General features: G+C 50.9%; 2 protein-coding genes across 3 annotated transcripts in view; one reads left to right on the top strand and one right to left on the bottom strand.

Moving 5' to 3' along the window:
- LYRM4 (LYR motif containing 4) overlaps positions 1-26,199 on the bottom strand; it is a 190,016-nt gene that overhangs the window by 39,170 nt on the left and 124,647 nt on the right. The window lies entirely within an intron of this gene.
- On the top strand, positions 7,358-17,299 carry PPP1R3G (protein phosphatase 1 regulatory subunit 3G). The gene has a single exon (XM_082413399.1). The coding sequence runs from the start codon at positions 8,646-8,648 to the stop codon at positions 9,720-9,722; it is 1,077 nt and encodes a 358-aa protein (XP_082269525.1). The 5' UTR covers positions 7,358-8,645; the 3' UTR covers positions 9,723-17,299.

The raw sequence follows: 26,199 nt of genomic DNA on the forward strand, positions 1-26,199 counted from the left end.
ACTCAGCCCTCTACCTTAGGCTCCAGTGCAGTTACCTTTCCTTTATTATTGTTCCAATTCCCCAAGGTCCATTATGATGGCTGAGGAATTTCAACCATCATAATAATGGAATCATAATCATTAAGTATTAATATATAGTATGAAGGTTTAAAATTTGTATGAACTAATATGTTAATGCTTGGCTATGGGCATATGGCAGGAATAATCTAACTTTCACACATTTAATCCAAGAACCCGACATTGTCACAGTGTAAGGATACACCCTAGGTTTTATTTTTCCCTTTGAAAAGGATCCCAGGTCTCCACACTCGGATCTGCTTTAGGCTTGGGCTCATACATTTTGACCCTGGGCCTTCGGTCTTCTGCTATTGACAAGCAGGTGTTTGCCCTACGGTGGTGTCGTCTGTTGGCCCTGACACAGTGGGAGGTCCAAGTTGGGCTCGTGGACGTCAGAGTCAGGAGGGAGCAGAGGAAAGGTAAACATGTGGCAGTTCCTGCAGCAGAAACACGAGGCCAGGCGACACCGCTGGAGACGGGCACACAGGGTCATACACACTGTCCAGCCAGCACCTCCCGACCTCTCACCCCGCACGGTGCTCAGTCCGCTGTTTACTGTCCTGACTTCACAGGACAGTGACCATCGATCGCCGAGGAGTGCAAACTTAGGAGTACAACAGTGTGACCACCCAGAGGAAAATGCACGTCAAGACACCAGCTGGCGTCTCCCCATGTCACAGGTACAGATGTCGTGTGACCTCTGGGCCTCGCTCTTGGGTGCTGCAGCCCTTTCCAGGCATACGCCCAGGGCCACGTCTGCAACTGTCTGTCTCGAGAGTTTAGGCCTCACGTTATGTAACCACATTGGAAATGGGATCTCGGGACCGAGAGAAGATGGGGGACGGGAGGGTAGGGAAAAGAAATCAACTCAACCAACATGTCTAATGAGTAACTACTACATGCAAAGATTTATATCCCATAGCAGGTATCATTATCAGGGATGCTGTATATTTCACATACTTGTGTGTTGTTTGTCTCCGATCCCAACATTAAAATGTGATGGGACTTGCCTGGTGGTGCAGTGGTTAAGAATTCGCCTGCCAATGCAGGGGACACACGTTTGAGCCCTGGTCCGGGGAGATCCCACATGCCACGGAGCAACTAAGCCCATGCGCCACAACTACTGAGCCTGTGCTCTAGACCCCGTGAGCCACAACTACTGAGCCCACGTGCCACAACTACTGAAGCCCGCGCACCTAGAGCCGTGCTCCACAACAAGAGAAGCCACCGCAATGAGAAGCCCGCACACCACAACAAAGAGTAGTTCCGGCTCGCGGCAACTAGAGAAAAGCCCGTGTGCAGCAACAATGACCCAACGCAGCCAAAAATAAATAAATAAAATAAATAAATTTATAAAATGTGAGCTCCCGGGAGGCAGAGCCTCGCATTTTGTTGACTGTTGTGTCCCCGGCACTGAGAAGTGTCTGGCACAGAGCAGGCATGCAATAAATATATGGTGAATTAATGAATGAAGACATTGTGCTAGCAGGTAATAACGGAAAACAATTACTGTGCATCAGCATGGTGGGCTCTGTGCAAAGCATTTTGCAAGGGTTTTCCTCTTTCCTCTTCATGGGCAGTCACATGGTCCCATTTTACAGATGAGGAGACTGCAGCTCAGAGAGGTCACATAACTTGCAGAAATGGTGGTGCTGAGGTTTGAACTCAGCTATTCTGTCTCTTGGGTCTTTAGGTCGGACCAAGCCTCCCATTCTACACTCCGGGAAAGTAACGAAGACCAATTAGATACAGTCCCTGTTCTGCAAGCAGAGATATGCTAATTGGAGACAAAATTTGGAAACAAGTCAGAACCAGCCAAGGCAGTAAGTGGTAAGAAGCATCCCAGCGAAGCCGGCAATAATGCTATGGGTTTGCAGAAGCGAATGGGGCAGATAGGAAAAGATGTTAACTAATAGGATTATTGTTGAGTGACGGGATTATGAACGGTTATACTTTCTGTTTCCTACTTTATCTGTATTGCCTAATTTTCCCATAGTGAATAAGTATTGCTTCTGTAATAAGAAAAAAAAATATTTATCTTTAGAAATTTTTCCCTTAAAAATTTAAAAATACACGTTCTAAGGCAAGTCTCCAAGGCAAGCTTCCTCCCTGTCATTTCCTTTGCCCTCCCACAAAGCATGCCGTATTACTAGTTTTTAAAATAACTTTTCAGGGCTTCCCTGGTGGTTGAGAATCCGCCTGCCAATGCAGGGGCCACGGGTTCGAGCCCTGGTCCGGGAAGATACCACATGCCGTGGAGCAACTAAGCCCATGCGCCACAACTACTGAGCCTGCGCTCTAGAGCCCGCGAGCCACAACTGCTGAAGCCCACGCGCCTGGAGCCCGTGCTCCGCAACAAGAGAAGCCACCGCAATGAGAAGCCCGCGCAGAGCAACGAAGAGTAGCCCCCGCTCGCCGCAACTAGAGAAAGCCCGTGCGCAGCAACGAACACCCAACGCAGCCAAAAATAAATAAATAAATAAATTAAAATAACTTTTCAAATATACTCTGTGCATGTACAGGCATATGGTACATACACTTAAAAAAATTTTTTTTCAAGACCACATTAAATGAAATCTTAAGCCGGGAGTTCCCTGGTGGTCTAATGGTTAGGATTCGGTGCTATCACTGCTGTGGCCCAGGTTCAATCCCTCCTCAGGAACTGAGATCCTGCAAGCCACGCAGTGCGGCCAAAACAAAACAAAAACCTTAACCCAAGGAGTCAGGATGGGCTGCTGAGGAAGAAAACATCTCTCAGCTTTTGCTTCACCTACCTCCAAGAAACAGGGCCAGGACTCAGGTGAGGTAAGATGGGCACCTGCTTTGGGCACAAAATTTAAGAGGCACCAAAAAACTCAGCAATCAAGATAAATAACATTTTAATTCAATATTTAAAAAATCCAAATTATTGCAAAAAATCCCTGAGAAACAAAACATCGAAATTGTATTTTTGTTTTTTTTGTCTGTGCGTGTGTCTTATGGAATCTTAGTTCCCAGACCAGGGATTGAACCCCGGGCCCTCGGCAGTGAGAGTGTGGAGTCCTAACCACTGGACCGCCAGGGAAGTCCCTGAAATTTTAAATAAAAACAGAACTAGGAAAAAAAAAAAAAAAGGGGACAGATCCCGGTTATATGGAGGCTGAAACCTATAATTGTGGACAGGGGAGAAGGGAGGCTTCTTTAAGAAAAAGATTACAAAATTACAAGTAAAAATTAGGTAAGAATATGAATATTTAGAATAAGGAAATAAATAACAACAAAGTATAAATTATTAAAAACCTAACCTATACCACAAACATCACAAAATCCAGAAAACATAATTTTTTAATTGCCTAAAATGCTTCTATCATATGTTTTCCCCCTATATTTTTGTAGGAACATTTTGGAACATCCCCTTCAAGTTTCCTTCATATATCAGCTGTAAAAGTTGTATTATAGGTTTGTGCCCCCAAACACAGGACTCTGATCAACTTTTTAATTCTTTTTAGATTTTTTTTTTTTAACGTGGACCATTTTTAAAGTTTTTATTGAATTTGTTACAATATTGCTTCTGTTTGATGTTTTGGTTTTTTGGCTGCAAGGCATGTGGGATCTTAGCTCCCCGACCAGGGATCGAACCCGCACCCCCTGCATTGGAAGTCGAAGTCTCAACCACTGGACCTCCAGGGAAGTCGCCAGGGCTCTGATCAATTCTATTTCACATGATAACCATCAAAAAGTATTCCTTTCCCCACGAGCCTCCCCAGAGCATCTCACAACACGGCAGCTGGCTTCTTCAGTGCCAGCAAGAGACCTAATCACAGAAGTGACACCCCGTCACTGTTGCGTAGGAAGGCATCTCTAGGCCCTGCCCAGGCTAAAGGACAGGGGATCACACTCAACACTGGAGGCCATCAGAACAGGCCACCGTAAAATGTGCCACTTTGGCATAAGGATTATTTTGAGCTGAAGAAAATCAAGAAACAACGTTGAGAAAATCAAGGAAAAAACCCTCTCTGCCCTCCCCGAATCTGGCTAAAAGCTGGACATAATTTCCATTTGCGAAGCTGTCTCCCTCCCTCATACCAGGAAGAGGAGGAGAACTCAGAGACTCATTGATTCTAGGCTCTTATCAGCCCAGAGACAGCACCAGAGGAATCTACACAACAAACCTTACTAGACAACCCTTATCTTTCACGAGTTTCTCTCATATATTTGTCTTCCTGGGTTCGCCACTCCTAAAACTATAAACCCCCTTTCCTTGTCTTGTCTCTTCTCTATATATATATATGGTTATTTGTTAAGATGGTATTGTTGATGAAAAAAACTATGTTGAGGAAAAAAACTGATAGTTGATCTAATAAAGAAATGGAAAATTTTATTCAGGCCAACCTGATGATTTTAATCGGGGAGACAGTCTTTCAGAAAGCTCTGAGGACTGTCAAAGCACAGTTATGTAAGTTTTTGAGACAAAGGGTTATACGTCAAATGATGTATTATTTACAGTTTATACAATCCAGATCTGCATATACAAAGCAAGTAGTGGGTCATCCTGACTCTGTAAGATTAAGAAGGAATGGTGGGCTTCCCTGGTGGCGCAGTGGTTGGGAGTCTGCCTGCCAATGCAGGGGACACGGGTTCGAGCCCTGGTCTGGGAAGATCCCACATGCCACGGAGCAACTAAGCCCGTGAGTCACAGCTACTGAGCCTGCGTGTCTGGAGCCTGTGCTCCGCAACGGGAGAGGCCGCGATAGTGAGAGGCCCGTGCACCGCGATGAGGAGTGGCCCCCGCTCGCCGCAACTAGAGAAAGCCCTCGCACAACAGAAACGAAGACCCAACACAGCCAAAAATAAATAAATAAATAATGAAAAATTAAAAAAAAAAAAAAAAAGAAGGAATGGTATCTCCTAAGGAGGTCTGGTTAACGCAGAGGCGAAATACACTCTAAGGGGTAGTGAGAAGGCCCAAATGAGCAGAGAAAAAAATGGATGTTTAAATTTTTCTTATCTTGCCATAAAATATGTATTTTACTTCATTGCATGACTATGCGAACACATCAGAAGGGGCCCGAGAACACTTACGCTTCCGTAGTTTCACCATAAATCTGCCTCTGAGCAGAAGTCATCATTACTAACTGGGCTGTTCCAGAAAAACGTCCCAAAGGAGGCAAAAATTTGGAAACTGCCTTAAAGACCAGGCAAGTTCAGTAAGTGGAGGTGGCAGGACGCTCCAGGCAACGAGGAGAGCACCAGTACTTTCAAGGGAAGAGCGTCCTCGAGAGTGCTGGTTTTAATATGATGGTGAGGATGGTGATGGTGACATTTGTGGTTCTGCTGTGGAATGCTTTGCTCAAACCAAAGCTTGGCGAAGCCCAATGTGTAAACCAGGTAGAACTGCCCTTTCTCAGGCAGGCCTGGGGCCCTGCTGCCTCGGCTAACATCAGCCCAGGGGGTTCCTAGGGGAGCTTTGCAGAAAATGTCATCTGAAGGGGACTAGACAGGAGGGTGTGAAAGCAGATGGGGGAGTCACATGATGTCGGGTGAGGGGTCTGGAGCATACGTAAATGTGCACGGTGGTGTCACAGCAGGCTACGACTCCTCCATCAGGGCTGCGCACAAGACATCTGCACGAGACAAAGAATTCCATGAAAAGCGAGTTTCCCTCCCACCTCTCGCCCCCAGTCCCTTGGTACGGCTCCCCAGAGCCATTCCTCTGTTGACAAGATCTTTCCAGAAATACGCCAGGCACACACAGAGATGTGTTCTGTATATATCAGTTTTTGTCCACATAAATATCCTATCCTTTGTTTTTTTGCCCCTTCATTTTTTTTCCCCCCCACCAAACAAATCAGCCAGGTTTGTTCTTTTGGGGGAAGTTGGTGGGAAGGAGAAAACGCAGAACAGGAAAGTTCAGAGAAACTTCCACGTGACTGGAGGGCAAGCAGACAGGGAGGAAACGGCCAAGCTCTGCGGTTACACCTGGAGCCGGATCCCGCTCTACCCCCTACGAGTTGAGAGCACATCCCTTGACCTCTGTGAGGCTCCATTTACTCTTTCTTTCAAAATTACGATAATAATGCCATCCTGTTAGGACGCTGGTCTGCAAGTGGCAGAAAGCCCAGTCACGCTGATTGAACCAGAAGGTTGTATTTATTTATTTATTTTTGAAACCTCACATGGTAGGAGGTCCAAAGACCAAGCTCCTTGGTTCTCAGTGACGGAGGGGCCGTGCCACCCCCCAAGCTGGGGTGTTTGCAAACAAGGGTACGGATTTCTCCGTTGTCACGATTCCTGGGGCTGCTAGTGGCATTTTGAGGGTAGGGCTCATGGATGTTAAGGATCTCAGACTGTTTGCAGCGGACGGTCACAACAAAGAACTGTCCTGCTCACAATGCCAGTAGCCTTCACACTGAGAAACCCGAGTGCCTCAAGGACCCTGTGTTTCCCACGCTCAGGAATCGCGTCACCTCTGAAGGTTGGCAAGGTGGCCTCGACTGTCGTGGGCGCTATAGCACCGTCGCACCTCCTCTTGGCAAAAGGATGGAAGCTTCCTCTTGGACGTCCCCCTCGCGTCTTACTGGCTGGGTCACTTGCTCATTCCTGAACACCACCTAGGGTCGGATGAGACAGGAGCTCTTCTGGATGAGGGGGCCGGCCGCCTGGGGGAGGGGTGGGACACTTGTGAGCAAGGTGGGTACCAGCCCACCTTGCCGGCTACAATAGTCAGAGGCTGCCTTAGGATCCTGGAAGGAGGCGCCGCCTGTGGCCACTCTTGAGCATTCCCCTCCCCTTCCCCCAGGGCCTCTGTAGGGCTGAAAGGTGCCCCCCTGCAGCCTTACTGCTGCCCCCAATCTCCTCCCTCGCAGAGGCTCCCTGGCCTCCCTGACCAGGTCAGATCCCACCTTCTTAGCATCTGCTGCAGAGGCTGACTCTCTATGTACCCGTGTGGCTTTCTGGTTAACCTTGGTCTCCCCCGATATATGGAGAGCGCCCCGAGGGTGGGACCTCCGACGTTCCCACCAAACAGAGTGGGACAGGGCTGCGACCACGGCCCGAGGGCCCTGCGAGCGGGGCCTCCTTAAGTAAGTTCGTCTCCCTCCTGCCCCCCGCCCTGGAGCAGCTCCAGCCGCAGTGAGGTCGGAGCCCAAGAGGGTCACCACAACCTCACAGTCTCTGTGAAGTCCTATTTCATCTTTAAGATAGTTGGCAAAGTTTGTACTTCACTCCATAATACGTCAATGTTTACGTTAATGTAAAAACAGTGATCTTCTTTCCCAAATCTTTTTTTTTTTTCCCCCCCACACCTCCCGGCTTACCTCCGCAGGGAAAGCGCGGAGTCCTAACCACTGGACCGCCAGGGAGTTCCCGCCTTCTTCCCCAAATCTTGATGTTGTTCCATCTTGACAAACCAGGTGTATCTGGGGCCTCTTGTAAGTCCCCAAGTTGAGATGCCGCCACGGCATTCCACACCGGGCACGGGCGGGCCCGAAAGATCCCAGCAAGGGGACCCGGCATCAGCATGTTCTTGCTAGAAATACTTTGGGGCCCATCCTGGGCCTACTGACTCCGAAGCCCTAGGGTAGGGCCCAGCCGTGAGCTCGCACACCCCCGCCAGATGATGCTGACGCGCGCCAGAGTTTGAGAAGCCCCCACTTAGAGGCAGGTGGAGTCAGCCCTAGAAACGAAGCAAAGCAAAACCAACAGCGAGAAAACACTTCGGCCAGTCTCCTCCCCTCCCCCCGGCCCCCCCCCGCCTGGTTCGCGTCCCTGGAAGGCGGGCGGCGAGCGGCTGCCCCCGCTCCGGGCGGCCGGGGCTGTGGCGCGCGTCCCGAGGGCCCCTCTGCTCAGGCCCGAGCTCGGAGCGCGGCGGGCGGGATGAGGGGAGGAGCGGGGACGTGCCCCCGGGCCCCGCGGGAATGGCCTCCGGTCGCTCTCGGCTGGCGGCGGCCCGCCTCCCCCCGGCCCCGGCCCCGCGCGTCCCCGCACCGCCTCCGCCCCACAACTGGTCCGAGTGCCCCCCGCGCCGGGCCGGGCCCGCTTCCGAGCGCCCAGAACTTGGGGAGGAAGGAAGAGACCGTCCCCGCTGGCGAGTTTCCCGCAGTTGTGCGCCTGCCCCGGGGACCTCCTGGGCCGATGCGACCGCCGGGAGGAGACCGCCCTGCGACCCTCCAGAGGGCAGGCCCGTCGGGACCCGCGGGGCCAACTTTGCGGACTGGAGAACGACGGAATCTGAGCGCGAGTTCACCCGGAGCTCCGGAGGCAGGGCGGGCGCGGGCCCGCTGGGCGGGAGGGGGTGAAAGGGAGCCCCGACTTCCGCGCCGTCCCCCGTCTCCGCGGAGCCCTCGGACCCCGCCCGCCCGGGCCCAGCGGCCGCGCCTCCGGGCGCCGGGCCCTCCCCCGCCGCGGGCAGGCGCGACACCGAGCGGCCGCGCCCGGCCCCGGCCCGGCCCGCATCCTCCTCCCGCTCCGCGCTGGGCACCCCGGCTAAAACCCGGGGCCTCCCGACTGGGACTGCCTTCTCCGCTCGGGCCGGGGCGGGCGCTGCGCGCTTCTTCCACCACCCCAGGCGTCAGGTCTCCAGAGAACAAGTACCGGGGCCAGACGGCGTCATGGAGCCCCCGCGGGCGCTGCTGCTAAGTTTGGAGGCGCCGGGACCTGCGCCTTTTGAAGACCCCCCGCCTGCCGAGGAGCCGCCCGCCCCGGGGGTCCTCTGCGCCGAGGGTGGCGGGGACGGCGGCGGCACGTCGGCGGCCCCGAGCCCCGACGCCGAGTCCCCGTGCCCGCAGGAAGAGGCTGCCCCCCGGGAGCCGAAGGAGCCGCTGGAAAGCCGCCGCCGCTGCCGCTGCCGCTGCCGCGCGCGCTCCTGCTCTCTGCCCGCCGACCCGACCCTGCAGGCGGCTAAGTTCCTGCAGCGGCGGCAGCCGCCTGCCCCGGGGCCGGATGCAGAGGGCGGCGAGAGGGCCGAGGACGCGCCGCACGGCCCGGGCTGCTGCGCCAAGTGCAAGAAGCGGGTGCAGTTCGCGGACGCGCTGGGGCTGAGCCTGGCCAGCGTGAAGCACTTCAGCGAGGCCGAGGAGCCGCAGGTGCCGCCCGCCGTGCTCTCCCGCCTGCGCAGCCTCCCGGCGCGCGCCGAGGACCTGGAGCAGCTCCCGGGCCTGCTGGCCGCGGCGGCGGCGGCGGCCGCGCCCCTCCGCGCACCGCCTCCCCGGCTGCGGCCTCTCTTCGAGCTCCCCGGGCCGAGCGCCGCAGCCGAGCGCCTGCGGCGACAGCGCGTGTGCCTGGAGCGCGTGCAGTGCTCGGCACCCTGGGGCGCGGAGGTGACCGGCTCCGGCCGGGTGCTGGGCTGCCCGGGGCCGCGCGTCGTGGCCGTGCGCTACACCTTCACCGAGTGGCGCTCCTTCCTGGACGTGCCGGCCGAGCTGCGGCCCGAGCCAGGGGAGCCGCCGCCTCCAGAGGCGCCGTCGGGGGAGCCGGGGGAGGCCGAGGAGGAGCCGAGCGCCGAGCGCTTCCACTTCGCGCTGTGCCTGCCGCCGGGCCTGCAGCCCAAGGAGGGGGAGGACGCGGACGCTCCGGGCGCCGCCGTCCACTTCGCCGTCCGCTACCGCTGCGCCCAGGGCGAGTACTGGGACAACAACGCGGGGGCCAACTACACGCTGCGCTACGTGCGCCCTGCCGACGCGCGCTGAGCCCGCAGTCCTCGGCAGCGACGCGGGAAGGGGCCGGCGGCGCGCGGAGCCGGGGCAGCCGCGACGCTTTGCGGAGCGCCATCCTCCTGGAGAGAGGGAGCCGCTCCCCGCAAGCTCGCACCCCAGACAGATCCCGCCAGCGGGCACGGAGCCCTACCCGGCGAAGCGCCCTACCTTCCCGGCCGCTTTCCCGTCGCTTTGGCCTCTGGAGTTCTCGCCGCGCGTCGAATGGGAAGAAATCCTCAAGATTCCGAGAAGTGGCTTTCTCCACGAAAAAGGCTCCTGACTCCGGAGCGAGGCTGCAAAACCTTGGGATGTGTTTTTAACTGTGGACGTCCCCTCGGGTCTCAGGGCGCCGTCGAAGCATCCCGCCGCCTCGCGCCGAGGGACGGCGTGAACTGCGGGCCTGCGGGAGCCCGCGGCCTGTTTCTCGAGAAAACCAGGTTGGGGCCTTGGCCGGGCAGTCCTTTTCTCTTACCTGGGATCTGGGAAATGTTTGCTGAGACTCGTGCGCTTGCGTACAAATGTCCTTTTGAAAAGCAAAGGCCACGTGCACGTCTGTTACTTGGTATTTCAGCTCCCGGCAGTTTGGGAGACCTTGGCAGTCGGGCCATCTTCTTCAGCGGATGATGCTGCACTTTGAAATAGTCAAACAACAATATTTTCAAATTTCCCTTCTTTCATCCCTCCTGTCTGATGTGGAAAGGCCCAGATTTCCCAAAATGGGCTAGAGCGTTCTTAAAAGTGTTCTGGAGAAGTCGTTCTTTCCCCGGGCAAAATAAGATGCTTGGTGAGTTGAAATGCCGGCGTAATCGGCAGGCCTTGGCGGTGAGCCTTCGGAGGCGGTCTTTGGCCTCCAGCCTCCAGCCGCGATGTGTAGGCAAAGCACATCGTAGCTGCTAGACTCCTGGGCCATTAGCAGTCAGAGAAGCCGGACTCTCGGTGGCTGGACTCCAGGCCGGGGAGATGAGGGACGGAAAGGTGGCCTTCTGTCCCTCTTGGAGCCACAGCAGGGAGTGGTGGCTTGAATGATGAAGCATGCCCAGCAAGAAAATCCTGCTCCGAATCCGGTGGGCACCAGCCTGGTTGGCCTTCATTCACTGCTGATGGCTGCGGATGCCAAGATCAGGGCTGGCGGGCCTCCTGAGGACTGGATTTCTTCATACCTTGGTCCTGCCTTGGTAACTTGTCTTTCTCTGGTTTTCACATGTTCGAGCACATGGCTAGTACAATCAGTTGGTTTTGTGATGCTAATCTTTAAGGAGGGATTGTTTCACTGTTGCTTCCTAAGAACCCGGTAGGTGTCCTACAGCCCATGGGCCAAATTCAGCCTGAAGCCTGTTCTTGTAGGGCCTGAGAGCTAAGAATGTTTTTTACATTTTTAAATATTTGGAAAAATTCAGAAGAAGAATACTATTTTTGTGACACATGAGAATTGTATGAAATTCAAATTTCAGTGTCCATAAATAAAGTTTTATAGGGACACAGCCATGCACGTTCATTCACATACTATCCATGATTGCTTTCCTGCTACAAGAGTAGAGTAGAGCAGATGCAACAGAGACCATATGGCAAAGTCTAAAATATTTACTATCTGGCCCTTTATAGAAAGTCTGCCAACCCCTGCTCTAGAGAAGTAGTATTTTTTTTTAAACTATATGTTGAGAGTCATACTTAATAAAGCAGTTAAACTTTTAGTAAAATTTGTCACTTGAAGTGAACCTCCTTTGGGTAAAGATAAAACTGGTTACATTACTCTCAGGAATCTTGGCTGGTTACAGTAAACACTAAGACACCAAATGTACAATTATTACTGTACTGGGGAGGAGAATCTACCTGCTTCTTACTTCTAAGAAATAACAGAAAGTCAAGGCAGCTAAAATATAGCACCCATCTGAATTAACATCAAGCTACAAAAAACTGCCAGATATTTCGATGCCTCAAAATGGGATGTCTCAAGCTATAGGAATATTTAGATTGAACTCTGGTTTGTAGACATCCTTTTTGACTATAGCAGTATTTGCCAGGGGTAACTGATCATGGAAAAAAAATTGAAGTACCAATTTATTAGTGGAAAGCCATCAAGTTAATGAATTACAATTTACTCTTGGAGTAAAGCAGACTAAAAAATGGTCACGTGGATGAAACAATACCTAATTCACATGTGCTTATAAAAAATCAATAACAACAAGCATTTATTAGAATTACATAACTTATTTTTCTGCTACTAAATACAAATGCAATCAAGCCTTTTCATTCTATGTCTGGTATTGGGCCTGGTATATCACTTCCTTTTTAAAAGCACATTATTGCATAATAACAACACCTAAATACATTTTATGTTTTTCTTATGTATTTATGAATACATTTTAGTTGAAAAGTATTGATAGTGTATATGGCCTATAACACAGTTTGAAATGCTAGTTTATATGGTAGTAATGCACTCTTTTGAATTGTTTTAGATTACTTAAAATTAAATTAGGAACACAATATAATGATCAAGATAGAGAGCCTCTTGTCTGGTATCTTTTAAAATGGTAACCCATTAAATCTAGAATAAAATACATAAGAAATGGATTTTTAAGAGGTATTTACAGCAAAAATTTTATTCTTATAAAAACCATTACTGATTTTCAAAAGTATATTTTGGAATTCAAACAATTTTAAGAGTACTTATTTAACGATATAAGAACTTCAAACGTGGCTGTTGGGAAAGGAAATCTAGTTTTGTTCTCCCATAAATCTTGGAGAAAAGCTCTTCTAAGGTTCAGAAATTTGTAAAATATTTTCAGTAGACCAGTTTTTCTGCATGTGGTTATAGCCTTTCAAACTCCTAGAACTGGCAGTCTTCTAAATGTCAGTTTTATTTTATGAAGTGCCAACTTTTTATTGTAGACTTCACTTTGTGAAGAAATGTAAGGACGTTAAAATAGGTCTTTTTGTTTGTTTGTTTCTGAAACGTTTCAAAGGAAGAGGCAGTACTGAGGAAGTATTTACGAGTGTATTTCCTGAATGGAATGAACACACACACACTTATCTCCAAAGCAAAATGCCCACAATGCAGCTTGGCTTTTTGTGGTCATATTTATCACAACTTGATAAGTGAGGGTCATTCTACTTGAAAATGTAATAGCTTCAACATCTCACCCAGCTCTAGTGATCAAAAACTAAGTTCTGCTTAGCTCAGCTAATGATCCTGACCTCCACCAGACAGACTCCAGTTTCTTCTCTATAAGCAAGGGGGTCCATGGATCACTGGGTCGGGGGATGTTGAATGAAGTGTGTGTCCCAATCTAAACAACAGTGTCAGAAGAGAATTCCCTGGCGGTCCAGTGGTTAGGACTCTGCGCTTTCACTGTCGAGGGCGCGGGTTCAATCCCTGGTGCGGGAACTAAGATCCTGCAAGCTGCGTGGTGTGGCAAAAAAAAAAAAAAAAAAAAAAAAAAAAACCCAAACACATGTCAGAAGCAGTGGCTGGAAATGTGGCCTTCTGTATGGAACAAATGTCCCCTGATAAGCCCCAGGTTTATGAAGCAAGGTGACCAGTCGCTTCCAAGTCCTAACTGGGGAGGCCAGGACCCCGCTCCAGGGTGTGGGCACTGGAGCCTGGGAGCTGGTCGAGCGCTGGGGCCACCAAGTGTCTCTGCCCAGGCAGCAGGGCCACAGCTCAGGCAGCTTTCCTGCGGCACCAGGGAGTGGGCATTTGTCATCCAGAGCCTGGGCTGTAGGGACGGGAACCTTCTGACAGGTGCGCAGTGCGTGTTCCACCTGGCCGCGCCCTCACCTGCCGGGCCCTCCTTCTGCCCTGAGCGGGGCAGGGCTTCCCTGGTGATGCGGTGGGTTTTGAGCCACGCAGAACCTGCTCATTTCATTTTTGGAGATCTGTGTTGGACTCTTGCTATATCATTTTACGAGTCGTCCGTATTTCTGCTTTCTGGTACAACGGTTTTTGCACATTTTAGTATGCGAAGTTTTCTCATTCCCCGACTCATTTGCTTGTTTCTTAGGAACATGTGGCTTGGAGCACTTGGGGAATTGTGGTCTGTGTCGTGTGTACTGTGTCAGGAGTGCAAGGAACAGCCTTCAGGAGGAAATGGCAGACTTTGCCTTCGTGTGACATCATGGAACTGACAGACGTGCCTTTTCAGCTCATGCAGTGGACACGGGTTTATAGGTTCAAAGAGGGCACCGTGGCATGTGGTAACTTAACAGGCAGCCCTGGCAAACAGTGAGCTGTTTGCTATCCAGCTTTGCCCGGTCAGTCCCCGTGATGCCAGGCCTGGACGGTCTTCAGGATGGGGGTTGTGTTTTGTACAGTCACAGCGGCAAGGGGCTGGGAGCAGGGCAGAAACCGACAACCTGGGCCCAGGCCAGTGACCCCAGCTGTCCTCCTACAGGGCCATCCTGGCCTTATTGTCAATAAGCGGGCCGGTGCCTGGAAACCCCCGGAAGAGGCTGACCCTGGCTTCTCCTCGGGACTAGTGATGGACACTTTCCACTAGGTGACCTGCTGTGTTTCCTTGTTCCCCTTTGGACTCCCTTCCCCTGATCGGGGAGATTTTCAGGACGCAGCCTTAAATGGTCCTTTAACCCTCCAAGGGCTGGTTGCTAGAGAGCTAACACTATAACTTTAGGTTCATTAGGACCTAAACGCCTTTAAATCTTTTTGGGAGACGTTATATTTGCATCTTGTAGAGTTTAGTTCTTTGGCTTTGTCCCCCGTGAGTAGACACATTTTGGCAAGGAAAGAAGTGAGTGACATTTGGGCTGAATGGAGATTTTTTGAGATGGCGAAGATCAAGGGCTTGCTTTTAAGATGGGCTAGTGAGGTGTGCCTGGTGGATCTATCAGAAGAGTAGAAGTCTATTTAGGTCATGAGTTCAGAGCCAGTTCAGCCCGGAAAATCTTTAGATACACAAACACCTCTGGTAAAGCAAAGACATTTTAGAGACACTTACAGACTTAAAGAAATTAGAGCAGTGTCATGACTCATCCCATTCATATTGTTGGCACTGCTCAGGTTCTCTGAAACTTGTTAGCTCAAGTCACTGCCCCAGGAGAACCAACAGCATACTAAAGTATCCCAAAATGGGAAACTCGGTCTGAAAATCTGAATTGAATACAGATTGAAAGCGGGTGGGTTTCGTGAACTAGGCTTGGAACATTTAATCTCCAAGTTGAACAACTCATGAGCACATCCCACAGAAGGCCTTTCTACAAAGAGCTACATGTGTTCGGTTGAGGAAGCATCCACTCCAAAAGACAAGAAGTTTATGGTTATGGGAAACTCATGGTCTTTATAGGGGCCCCTGGCAGGGCTCTCTAGAGTGTTTGTGGGTCCAGTGCCTCTCTGGACAGCTTTGGGTGAAGAACCCCTGTTATCAGGAGGCTGTTCTGGGGCAGCTGAAGCAGGATCTTGCATACCCTAAGTAGGTGGAAGAGGTTACTATTTCTCGGAGGGAGTTCGGTTTTGTCTCATTTTTACATTATATAAAAGGAAATGTGCGTTTATATTCAGAACCACTTTAAATGGCCTAGAGAATTCCATTTGTGTGTCCCTTTCAGTCTGGTTAAGAAGTTGTGTTTTTATGCACAGACTTAAGGCATGTTGTTTATAAAATTATATTTTTCGGCCAGAAAATCCCAAAGCCTGTGTGTTACCCATGTCACAGTGAAGTGCCGACCCTGAAATTAGTGAGGTCTATTTGTTGTATTAGGATTGTAAATATAAATCTAATTCAGTCTGAAGGTCCCTGGGATATCTAAAAATTGATATTATGTGGATAAGTACAGATATAAATGGATACTAAATTGCAGGCAAGTCCTTAACAATGAAATACACAATATGTTCTTTTGGGAAAAAAAATAGTCCACGTTTAGAAAAATCTGTGAGTCCCCTGCTTAGCTCCCATCCTCCCCGCCCCCCGACCCCCAAATCTGAACTAGACGTTGCTTTTGTTACCAGATCCTGAGTGATTCTGGACTTTGCTGTTGACCAGATAGTCATTAAAATGAATTTCTCTATTGGTATGATTGCCCTGAAAGACTAGTTTTTCTGGCCGAGGAAACACCTTCAAAACGGCTGTGTTAAGGTGTTGAGTTCTGAAGCTGGGGGCTGCCCTGCCCTGCATGGCCCACCAGAATGGAGCCAGGAGAAGGTGCAGGGGAGGAAGCGCTGCTTTGGGCCTGGGCCTGCCTGTGGCAGCCTCCCCTGCCCCAAGGCCCTGGCCTGGGCCGAGTGGGCTGAAGGCTGCCGTGAAGGCCAAGGCATAGCATCTTGGGCCTTTGCTTTCGACTCTGCCACATCCAGGTGGCTCAGGAGACCTCACCAGATGAACTTGTTAGAGCCAAGGGTTTCTGAAGCCGTCGGCACCATCCTCTGTAGGTACAGGCGTGAGGGGCCCTGGCAGACACCTGTGACGTGTTACCTGTGACAGCGGAGGCTGGGCATTGTCTGGCAACAAGTTCCGGCTTCTGTGAAGGCGCTCCCTTTGTGAGTGATGGTCTGACTTTCACAGGTGAGCCCAGAGCCTGGCGTGGTTGAGGTCCACGGCCACTGCAATGTCACCAAACACCCACGTCACTCCTCCAGGGTCTGAAAGTGCAATGTAGCTCACCCAGGTATGTCTGGGATCCCCGAGCTCTCTCAGGGGACTGCCTGTGACAGCTCTGACTCGACAGGGGCTCCCTGCCCTGTGTGGGGTAGGGGCGGATCTCAGGGTCCAAGATGACCATGGCTGTTGGGGGCACAGAGCCTGCCCTCGCGAGTTGGAACCAGGGGGCCCGAGTGGTCCTTTATCAGCCACGCAGCAGTGGCAAGAGTGGGCGCTCTTCCAGACAGGATATTTTAATGTGATTATATGGAATTTTGTACAGTTCCTTCTAACAATGTGAGAGAAAATAACCTCATTACCCTGCCTTTTGAGATCTGCCTGAGCAATGTGCCCCGTGGAATGTCTGGGGTGAGTAACAGATATCTGTGAATGTGATTTTTGATACTGTTTATTTAAACTGAGAACTACTGTAGTGCAAACCCAGCCCTTGTGTTTCTCCTCGGTTTTTAAAAGGATGATTATATTTTTGTGGTTTGAAAATGTCTTTTCAATTCTAAGGATTTTTTGGGAAATTTTCTGTTTGCTGCTCTGCTGTATGGTGATATTTCTGTATGTGTCGCACCTAAAAAAATGCTGAACCCAAAGTCCTGATTTGAATAAAGAATGTAAAGCAATTTGGGACTTTGAAAGCTGTCACTGAGTCTGTGGACGTATCCGGTGGTCACAACTGGGATGGGGGCCGGGGGGCGAGGTGGCCACCGGCACCTAGTGGGCAGAGGCTGGGGATGCTGCCAGCATCCTACGATGCACAGGACGGCCCCCAGCAAAGGGGTCCTGAAATCTCAGTGCTGGGGCTGGAGAACCCTGAGCTGATAGTACTCTCCCAGCTTTGATTTCCTGGTTTTGATAATGTACTAAGGTTACAGAAGATACTATCACTGTGGAAAGCTATGTGAAGTATATAGGGGAATTCTCTGCTTTTTCTGCAAATTCTTGTGAGCTTCAAACCATTTCAAATAAAAAGTTAATAACAACAACGTCCAATTAAACTTTTTTTAAAAAAAGAAAACCTGCCATTGCGAAGCGTGTACAGCGTCGTGAGGCGCCGTGCTAGTGGGGAAGCACGCTTAGCCACCAGGGAGGTGGCCTCACGTGGGACAGATGCACCTGCTCCAGGTGAGCCAGGCTGGCAGCGGACACAGCTCGGCCCTGGCTGGCTGTGTGCTCTCAAATATGTCCCTTCCCTCGTGAGCAGGAGTTTTCACGTCTGCCAAATGGGGGCAGTAATTCTTGCCGCACCACACAGCTGTGAGCATGAAGGGAAGTTATTCGTGGAGTGCCAAGCACACACCTTGTTCTCAGCACCTTCCTCTTTCTCTCTGGCCTCTGCTGGCTGGTTTCTACTGGCTCCGTTATGAGGATGGAAACCGTCTGACTTCATCTGAACAGGGGAAGAGTGAATGAATCTTCTAATTTGGGGAACAAATTGTAGGGGCTCCCACTGTGAGAACCTGACAGACTGTTCTTGGTACCTGGGCGGACAGCCAGTTGTTTCTGCTGTTCACAGGATGGGATGTATATTACATGTATATTACACAGATATCTGTACAATGTACATATGTTCATCTGACTTCTATCTTTGCATTTCCTTGCAACAGCTTCTTCAGAGATTATCCGCCCTATGTTAAGCAGCTACGTTTGGGGGCCTCCTGTTTGTTGACTGCTGTCTGACATTGTTGAACACCCATTCTTTGTGCCTGTTTCGGTTCTGTGACCGCCCACTCCTGACTCACCCCCTTCCCCTCAAGCTGCTCCTTGTCAGTCTCTGTTGGGGCTGATTCTCCTGTCTGTCACCCTGTCCTCCAAAAATTTTTCAACATTCTGCTCTCTTATAAAGAGGCTACGAACTCCATGGGGTGTGTGTGTGTGTGGGAACTGTGTCTAATTCTTTTTGTGCCCCCGGCAGTGGCCAGCATGCCCTGAGTCAGCTCGTCGGAATCCATTCACTGTCTCTGCAAGTGTCGATGGGGCACTGCCCATGCGGCAGGCACAGCCATGGCCCTGGGACACGTGGGGATTAAGACACGCGGGGCGTGGCTGTCACGGAGCTCACGTTCGGGATGGTTGGAGCTTTGCGTGGACGACTCCCGAGCTGCATCTATGCTCACGTTTCCACCTTCCTTTCCTCTCCAAGCCCCAGCCAGCTAGCTCCACACACGTAAGGAAATGCCATCTCCCCCCATAAATCTGACACTCGGCAACCCTGGGGTGGGTGCTGTGTTAGGTGAGGGCTGGGAGGCCAACGTGGCCCTGCCTGTTTCTCTCAGGTGGGTCTTCCTCGTGCTGGAGGGCGCGGGTGGTCTTTGGACAAAGGCTGCTGCCTTCTACCGCAGGGAGCTGCTTCTCAGCCTAGAGCCTGGTCTGTCCATCCACCCCTTTACATCAAACCCGTTTCACAAGCAAATATGTCCAGACGTCCAGGGAGTCAGACTGTCACGTTGAAAACCTGTTTGGCGGCATCTACTGAAGCCGACCATACACATAACCCCCTGATCAGAAACTCCACACTCGTACATCAGCGTGTACATGTGGGCACCAAGAGACACGTGCAGGAGGTTTACAGCAGTGTTGTTTGTAACAGTCAAAAGCAGGAAACAACACGTGCTACAGTCCTGACCAGCCACCTGGAGATCTTCACGCAGCACCTGAAACGGCGTGGACGGCACAGAGGAGAGAGACCCAGGTCCACACACCCCACGTCACAGCTCCCTGAGATCCAGAGCCCGTTAGTGCAGTGGCGGGCAAACCCACCGTGTCCTAGCTCGGCACTTATGTCTCCCTCTTGCTGCGGGGAATGGCTGATTGAGATTTGGTTAGATCCCCCCAGGATGCGGTGCTGTTTGCCGGGAAGATTTCACCCAGTCCTAACAGCCGTCAGTCAGGGATGGACGCTGAGGGATTCCTCCCGCCTGCCCCTCACTGCTGCCCACGGGGACCTGCTCCATGGATCCTGCTTGTGTGAGCTCATCCGTCACCCATCCTCCTGAGGGTGGGAGGGAGGCCACAACTAGGGCGTGTGTACTCTCCTGCTGGGAGGGTCTCCTTGGGAAAACGGATTTATTTAACCCATGCCGACTCTCACACTCGGCAGTGTTGTTCCCTGTGGCCCACACCAGTAAGAAAGACGACATTCTGTCTCTACTGACCTTGTTTTCCTTGTTTCTTAGATGGTGCAAGACTTGGGTTGGGAGGCTGGGTGCTATTTATTGGGTACCTCAGAGACTCCAACACAACTCTAGGAGACGGGCATTACTCCTATTTTATAGCTGGAGAAACTGAGCTCGGAGGGGTTGGATAATGTGCCCAGCGAGTAAGAGGCTGGGCTTGTACATACAGACGATGGACTATTCCTCAGCCATAAAAAAGAATGAAATGATGCCGTTTGCAGCAACATGGATGGACCTAGAGATGATCGTACTAAGTCAGAGAAAGACAAATATCATATGATATCACTTACATGTGGAATCTAAAAAAATGATACAAATGAACTTATTTACAAAAAGAAACAGACTCACAGACTTAGAAAACAATCCAAAGGTTACCAAAGGGGAAAGGCAGGGGGAGGGATAAATTAGGAGTTTGGGAGTGACATGTACACACTACTATATATAAAATAGATAACCAACAAGGACCTACTGTGTACTACAGGGAACTCTACTCAATACTCTGTAATAACCTATATGGGAAGAGAATCTGGAAAAGAATAGATATATGTATATGCATAACTGAATCACTTTGCTGCACACCTGAAACTAACACAACATTGTACATTAACTATACTCCAATATAAAACAAAAATTAAATAAAGAAAAAAAGAGAGAGAGGCTGAGCTTGGATTTGAACCCAGGACTGTCTGACCCAGACCCGCTGTTGCTGCAACAGACACAGACACGGAAGAGACCGCGTCTCTGCAGTTCAGCCACAGGAAAGGGAGGAGAGTTTCCCTGGCTCCTCCTTTCCTCCTTGGGCCTCTCAGGGGTGCAGCCCTAGACAGCTAGACTCTTCGTATCTGGACAAGAGGTCAACCTCCCTCTCCTTCCTACCTCGGTCCTGTCGTCGAGTTCCCGTTCCCTGCTTCTTCTGGGGGACTGACACGGGGACCAAGTTCCCTTTTTACTGGGGAAATTACCTACTAGAAAATGTGAACTAACTTCTTGCAGGCCCCATATTTCAATAAAACACAGCATTAGTCAGTGTTCCAAACTGCAAGTTACAGAAACGAACTCAAGCCAGCTTGAGCAAGTGGGGCGTTGGTGTGCTGGGTCCCGGGCTCTCCTGTGGCATCTAAAGGCAGCTGGGGGGGCTTCCCTGGTGGCGCAGTGGTTAAGAATCCACCTGCTAATGCAGGGGACACGGGTTCGAGCCCTGGTCCGGGAAGATCCCACATGCCGCGAAGCAACTAGGCCCGTGCACCACAACTACTGAGCCTGTGCTCTAGAGCCTGCGAGCCACGACTACTGAGCCCGCGTGCCTAGAGCCCGTCCTCCGCAACAAGAGAAGCCACTGCGGTGAGAAGCCCGCGCACCGCAACGAAGAGTAGCCCCCGCTCGCTGCAACTAGAGAAAGCCTGCACACAGCAACAAAGACCCAACGCAGCCATAAATAAATAAATAAATGCCTGACTGACTGACTGAATGAATGAATGCAGCTGGGCCTCTCCGGGCCTGGAGGCCCATGCGACGCTCCTGGAATCTGGAGGGTCTCTGCCTCACTGTCCCTGCTCTGTGTGCTGCCGTCTTCTCTCCCTGCAGACTGGATTTCTCCTTGCCTCTGTCTCCAGGAGAGATCGAAGTCTGCTCTATCCCTCCCGAGTCTGTCACTTGAGTCCCAGCACACAGCTCAGGTAGAAACAGAACTCTCACTCCCAGTGCTGAGTTTCTAAGGGAAAAAGTTGGGTCCACGCTGGGTCAGGGGTTCACCCCTGTTCCATCAGCTGTGGCCGGAAGTGGGGGAAGGACCACGACGCAGAATGGTTGTCAGGAGCCCCCGATTCCTGTGGTGAGGGGGCAGGGAGGGCCCTCGTGAGACAGCGGATCCCCCAAAGTGTCTCCACTGCAAACAAAGCGCACACATGATGATGTGAAATGTCGACATACAGCCGTGCAGCATGTGCGCGTGGACGTGCGTTTGCCTTAAGGGGCTGCAGCGCTGCCCTGGCTCTCAGCATCTCAGCGAGGGGCAGGCACCCTGCCAGCGTCTCAGGATTGAAGCACCTGAGTCCCTTCACTCCCTTCTTTCTTCTGTGTCTCCAGTCTCCCATCAAGCCTGTCACTCGGATTCATTCTTTCCTCTGTATCCCGTCCACACCACCACTGTCCGCAGCCAGGCTGTAGCCCCCTCAAATCTACGTTATGGCATCAGTTTCCCGGCCTGCTCTTCACTCACGGGCGTCCTCTGCATCACTGTCCGGTGAATCTGCCGCAGACACCCTTCCCTGCTGAAATGCTCCCTCTCCCACTGAGTAAGACTCAGACTGCTCAGCCCAGAACCCGTGGCTCAGAAGGAAGCAATTTCTCCTTTTGTATCTCACCCCCTCCCCGCTTCCAGCACTACCTGATCTCTGACTCTGCCAGGTAACTTATCCCCTTAGCCATTTACACACATGTCTTCAGTACGGTGCCAAATGTACTGTAATTAAGGGAAGGCTCCACATCTGGTCCATCTCTACATCCCCTAGGGCGTCTGACACAGTTTCTAAATGAACGATAAAGCGGCTACCAGTTACCGCTGGCTTACTCGGTAGCAAACACAGTAGAACTTTACGTGCATTATGTGTTTACAATCCTGACAGCAGCCCTGTAAGTCCAGGATGTGACCAGCTCCATTTCATAGATGAGGAAACAAAAGTTTAGAGATGCCGTCAGGAAGAGGCAGAGCTGGAGGATGAAGGAAGGAACGACTTTCTGGGGTGTCTGTCGCTTGGCCGACCTTGAGGGCCTGTCCTTACTTTCTCCACAGGAAGCCGATGAGGAACCAGGATTTGCCCCCTGTCCCCATGAACACTCACCGGTGTGCTGCCTCCCTTTTTCTTTCTTTCCTTTTTTTAGCCGCGCCATGAGGCTTGTGGGATCTCAGTTCCCTGGCCAGGGATTGAACCTGGGCCCTGCGGTGAAAGCACAGAGCCCTAATCACTGGACGGCCAGGGGAGTCCCCCTGCCCCCTGATACGCTCTCCACCCTCCTGCACCGCCTCTTCACTCCCCCCTGCGGCTTACTCCAGCCCCAGGATCTCTGAGCTCTCTCTGGCCCGTGCTGCTCTCTTGCTCTCGCGGCCTGGCCAGCACTTGGTCGTTTCCTCGTTGTTCTCCACGTGTTGGGCTCCCCAACAATGAAGTCAGATTCTCGGGGGCAGGGACCCCTGGCCCACATGTGCCTCCTCCCCAAACTGCTCGCTCTGCCTTGAGTACATTCAGAACTTTCTTCTTAACCCTGTGCCTGTTGGGAAGACATGTGAGGGAACAGTTATTGCTGGGTGAGCAAGAGCTAGACGTCCCCTTTCTTTTTCAGCTGGGTCCAAATTCTGCTTTAGGAATCGCAGAAGCCAGCAAAAGCCAGGGAGAAAAAGTTTTTCGTTCAGAAGAAGCTGGAAACACACTTGTTGGGTCAGACACTGGACTGGTGGCTGGTGAGGGTTCCGAGGGGCCGAGGGCCACCCCCCCCCCCCATCCATGAGTTCCCTGTGCCTTTGCAGAGGGCCAGCTGGCTTCACTGCCCAGTTAATCCCAAATTCATATTCTTATGGACCATGGGCTGGGCTGAGTGTTCTGGCCGACCCCAGACAGCACCAAAGTTCCTCATGAAGCTGGGGACGGATCCTGAAGATTTCTTGCTGAATTGTGCCAAAAACTAGCACTCAGGGACTTTCCTGGCGGCCCAGTGGTTGGGACTCAGCGCTTTCACTGCCGGGGCCCGGGTTCAATCCCTGGTCAGGGAACTAAGATCCTGCAAGTCCAGCAGTGTGGCCAAAGGAAAAACAAAAACCAAACCAAACCAAACCAAATGCCTAGCTTTCAGATGGTCTCGAGGATGGTTTCTTTCCTTTTGATTAATTGCAAGCTTTTAGAGCTAGAAAGGTCATCAGGGGTCTGGCCAGTGCTGACCCCCTCGAACACAAATGCAATAGCATCCCCGGGTCTCGGGCTGTCCTGCCCAGTGGCTTTTTTTTCTTTTCCTCCCATCACACCATATTCCTGTCTTCCAGTTTTTTTTTTTAAAGAATTGTTTTATTTATTTTTGCAGTCTGAGTCACTGATATATCGTTTCACCTCTTTGGACCAGCTTCTGTTTCTAGAGTCCCATTAGGAAGTGTAAGGCTGTGTTTTTAAAGTGAAAATACGTGTTAAAATTTGGCAAATTAATAATCCTAAATATGTTACCTGTTTGAAGTGTGAGTGGAAGAGTCCACGTGGCAAATCTTGACAAGACTCTTAGCATTAATACTGGAGTCCTTCATCATATATCCTATATGTGCTTCGTATACCACACATATGCACCTAAATGAAATACTCCTTTAAAAACTCAGAACCAGTTATACTGTTATTGAACTGTCTCTGTATTCAAGACAGATGAAGTCACATGAATTCACTTAGTAACTGATGGGAAGTTCTACTGAAATATTTTAACAGTGTTTCGCTGACATTTAGGTGATACCCTCTGTAACTTTCTGGCTGATGAGAGGGAAGCGTTTCTATTTCGTACCACTGAACTTCCTATGAAAGCTCATCACTTTAGTAGGAAAAGGATGCACGTCACTTATAGGAAGCCGTTTTCCTGCCGAGCCTGGACCCCTGGAAGTCCAGCTCCTCTGGAAGGGGCATCCGGCATGTCCAATGACTGACACGGCCCTTGGGTCAGCACGGGGATGTTGAGTCTGAGAACAAGCTCAATTCCAGCTCCACTGGTGTCAACGCTTGCTCGTGGTCTAATTTCAAGACAATGAGACACCGACTTTCTTTGCTGTCGCTCTTATGGTGTCAGTGGTCCCTCCAGGTAGAGACACACACAGATTCATCTCAGAGTTCTCCTCTGGGTTCTCTCTTGAGGGTCTTTGGACTTAAAGCTTTGCCCTTGAGCAAAAGCAAGAGCATCTATCATCTTACTCCCCAAACAGGTTTCAGCACGAGAAGCCGTTTTCATGAAAGGTTCCCTGAAGGACTAATAAGGGCTGCAGACAGACTGAAAAGGGAAAATCCTATTTGTTCTCAGGGGTGAGGTGAACCATTGTCCATAGAGATTCTGGGCAAATGGTCGGAGAAAAGCCTGCTTTCTCCACCAAGTTCCAGCTTTGTGCCAGATCCTCTTGTAACAGAGCAAACACGAGTCGCGCTCCGGGGATGCACGGAGCACAAGTCCCTGTAGGCTGTTCCCTTTGTTGGTAAGAACGAGCATCAGCAGAGCGTCCCACCTTTGTCTGCCGACCTCACTAGCTGTGTCCGTGCCCATGACCCAGGTGGCGTGGCTGCTTCCCGTGGCTTCTGAGTCACGCAGTGACCACCGTCATGAGGCCACTGCACAATTTAACAGGCAGAACTTTTAAAATGTTCTCCAAACCATCCCCGGGGTTGTCTGCAATCAAGATTTGGTCATCTGGGTTCTGACCATATTTATCAAGGCACTTTGTGTCCAGGAGACACCGTCCCAAGCTCAGAGAACATTACCCTTGGTGTAGGAAATGCTTTCTCCTTGTGCTTTCTGAGTGCTTGTCATTTCTTCAGCTGTTGCTACAAGTGTAGCCTGGCCTCAATCCCTGAGCTATCCTTTCATCTAGAAAGCGGGCAACAGTTTGCATGAAGTCCCTCATAAAAAAGCAGCCCCTCTGTTCTAAAATGTACTTGTGTACTTTCTGTATACTTGTTGATGTTTTACTGTGCCTTTTAGTTTCATTCTTGGAAGCACATTCTCAGAATATGTCGACCAACTTTCCTCAGCCCTTTGTTTTTTTAATCTCGTGTCACCTTTTGCTAAATATGGAAAAATTTCCCCCACCCCTCCTGTTCCCGATGATGATATATATCTATAGGCTTTACCTATAGAAGGAGAATATTTGTTCTTCAGAGAGCTAAGGGGAAAGTCTCTTTATAAGGGTCTTTCAAGCTGCTTTATTCCAGTGGATTTTTTAAAAAAAATAAAGCGAATCTACAGAAATGATTATTTTCAACATTTGGAGGTAAAAGACACATTTGTAGACGCTAGTCTTTGTTTGAACTTGAAGTTGACTGGACCTAGCAGGAGGAGAAAGCGTCAGACAGTGTCCCACCTTGTTCTGTCTCAGGTGGTGGCCTACGTCTGCTCAGCCATCCTGGCCCCAAACCTGGGGCTCCTCCTGGATGCCCCTTATGCCCGGTACACCTCACATCCACTCAGTCGGTAGTCCTGTTGACTCTATTTTCTTTTCTTTCTTTTTTTGGTCCTGTTTTGTTCTTAATGTACACCCCAGTGGGGTCCAGTAGTTAGCAAGCCCTTTTGTCTGTAAGACACGTGACACCTGTGCCCTGAAGATACTCGTGGAAATGGCCCTGCACAGGAAACCCACAGTTTTGGCTGAGGTTGCCCGCCTACTCTTCAAAGTTTGCTCTGTGGCCCTGAGTAAGTAATAAATTAAGGTTTTATACTAGTTCTCTGTATTAGTTTGTCACTGCTTCATCACAAACCACCCCAAAGCTCAGTGCCTTAGACAACAGTTGATTATTTATCACAGAGCTAAGGGGTGGCTAAAGCCAACTGACCTAAGCTAGACTGGCCTGGGGGGCTCTGCAGGGCGTCTCTGCCCCACGTGTCCCCTGCTCCCCTGGGAGGAGCAGCCTGACCAAGGCAAGTTCTTCTCAGGGTGATGCAGACTGTTTCCAACATCACCGGCCTAGGTGA

The sequence above is a fragment of the Balaenoptera physalus genome (assembly GCF_965194825.1).
Source record: "Balaenoptera physalus genome assembly, chromosome: 11".
NCBI lineage: Eukaryota > Metazoa > Chordata > Mammalia > Artiodactyla > Balaenopteridae > Balaenoptera > Balaenoptera physalus.

Bases quoted from the DNA above. Each gene is read 5' to 3' on its own strand.
- PPP1R3G (XM_082413399.1), top strand. From the start codon at position 8,646: ATGGAGCCCCCGCGGGCGCTGCTGCTAAGTTTGGAGGCGCCGGGACCT.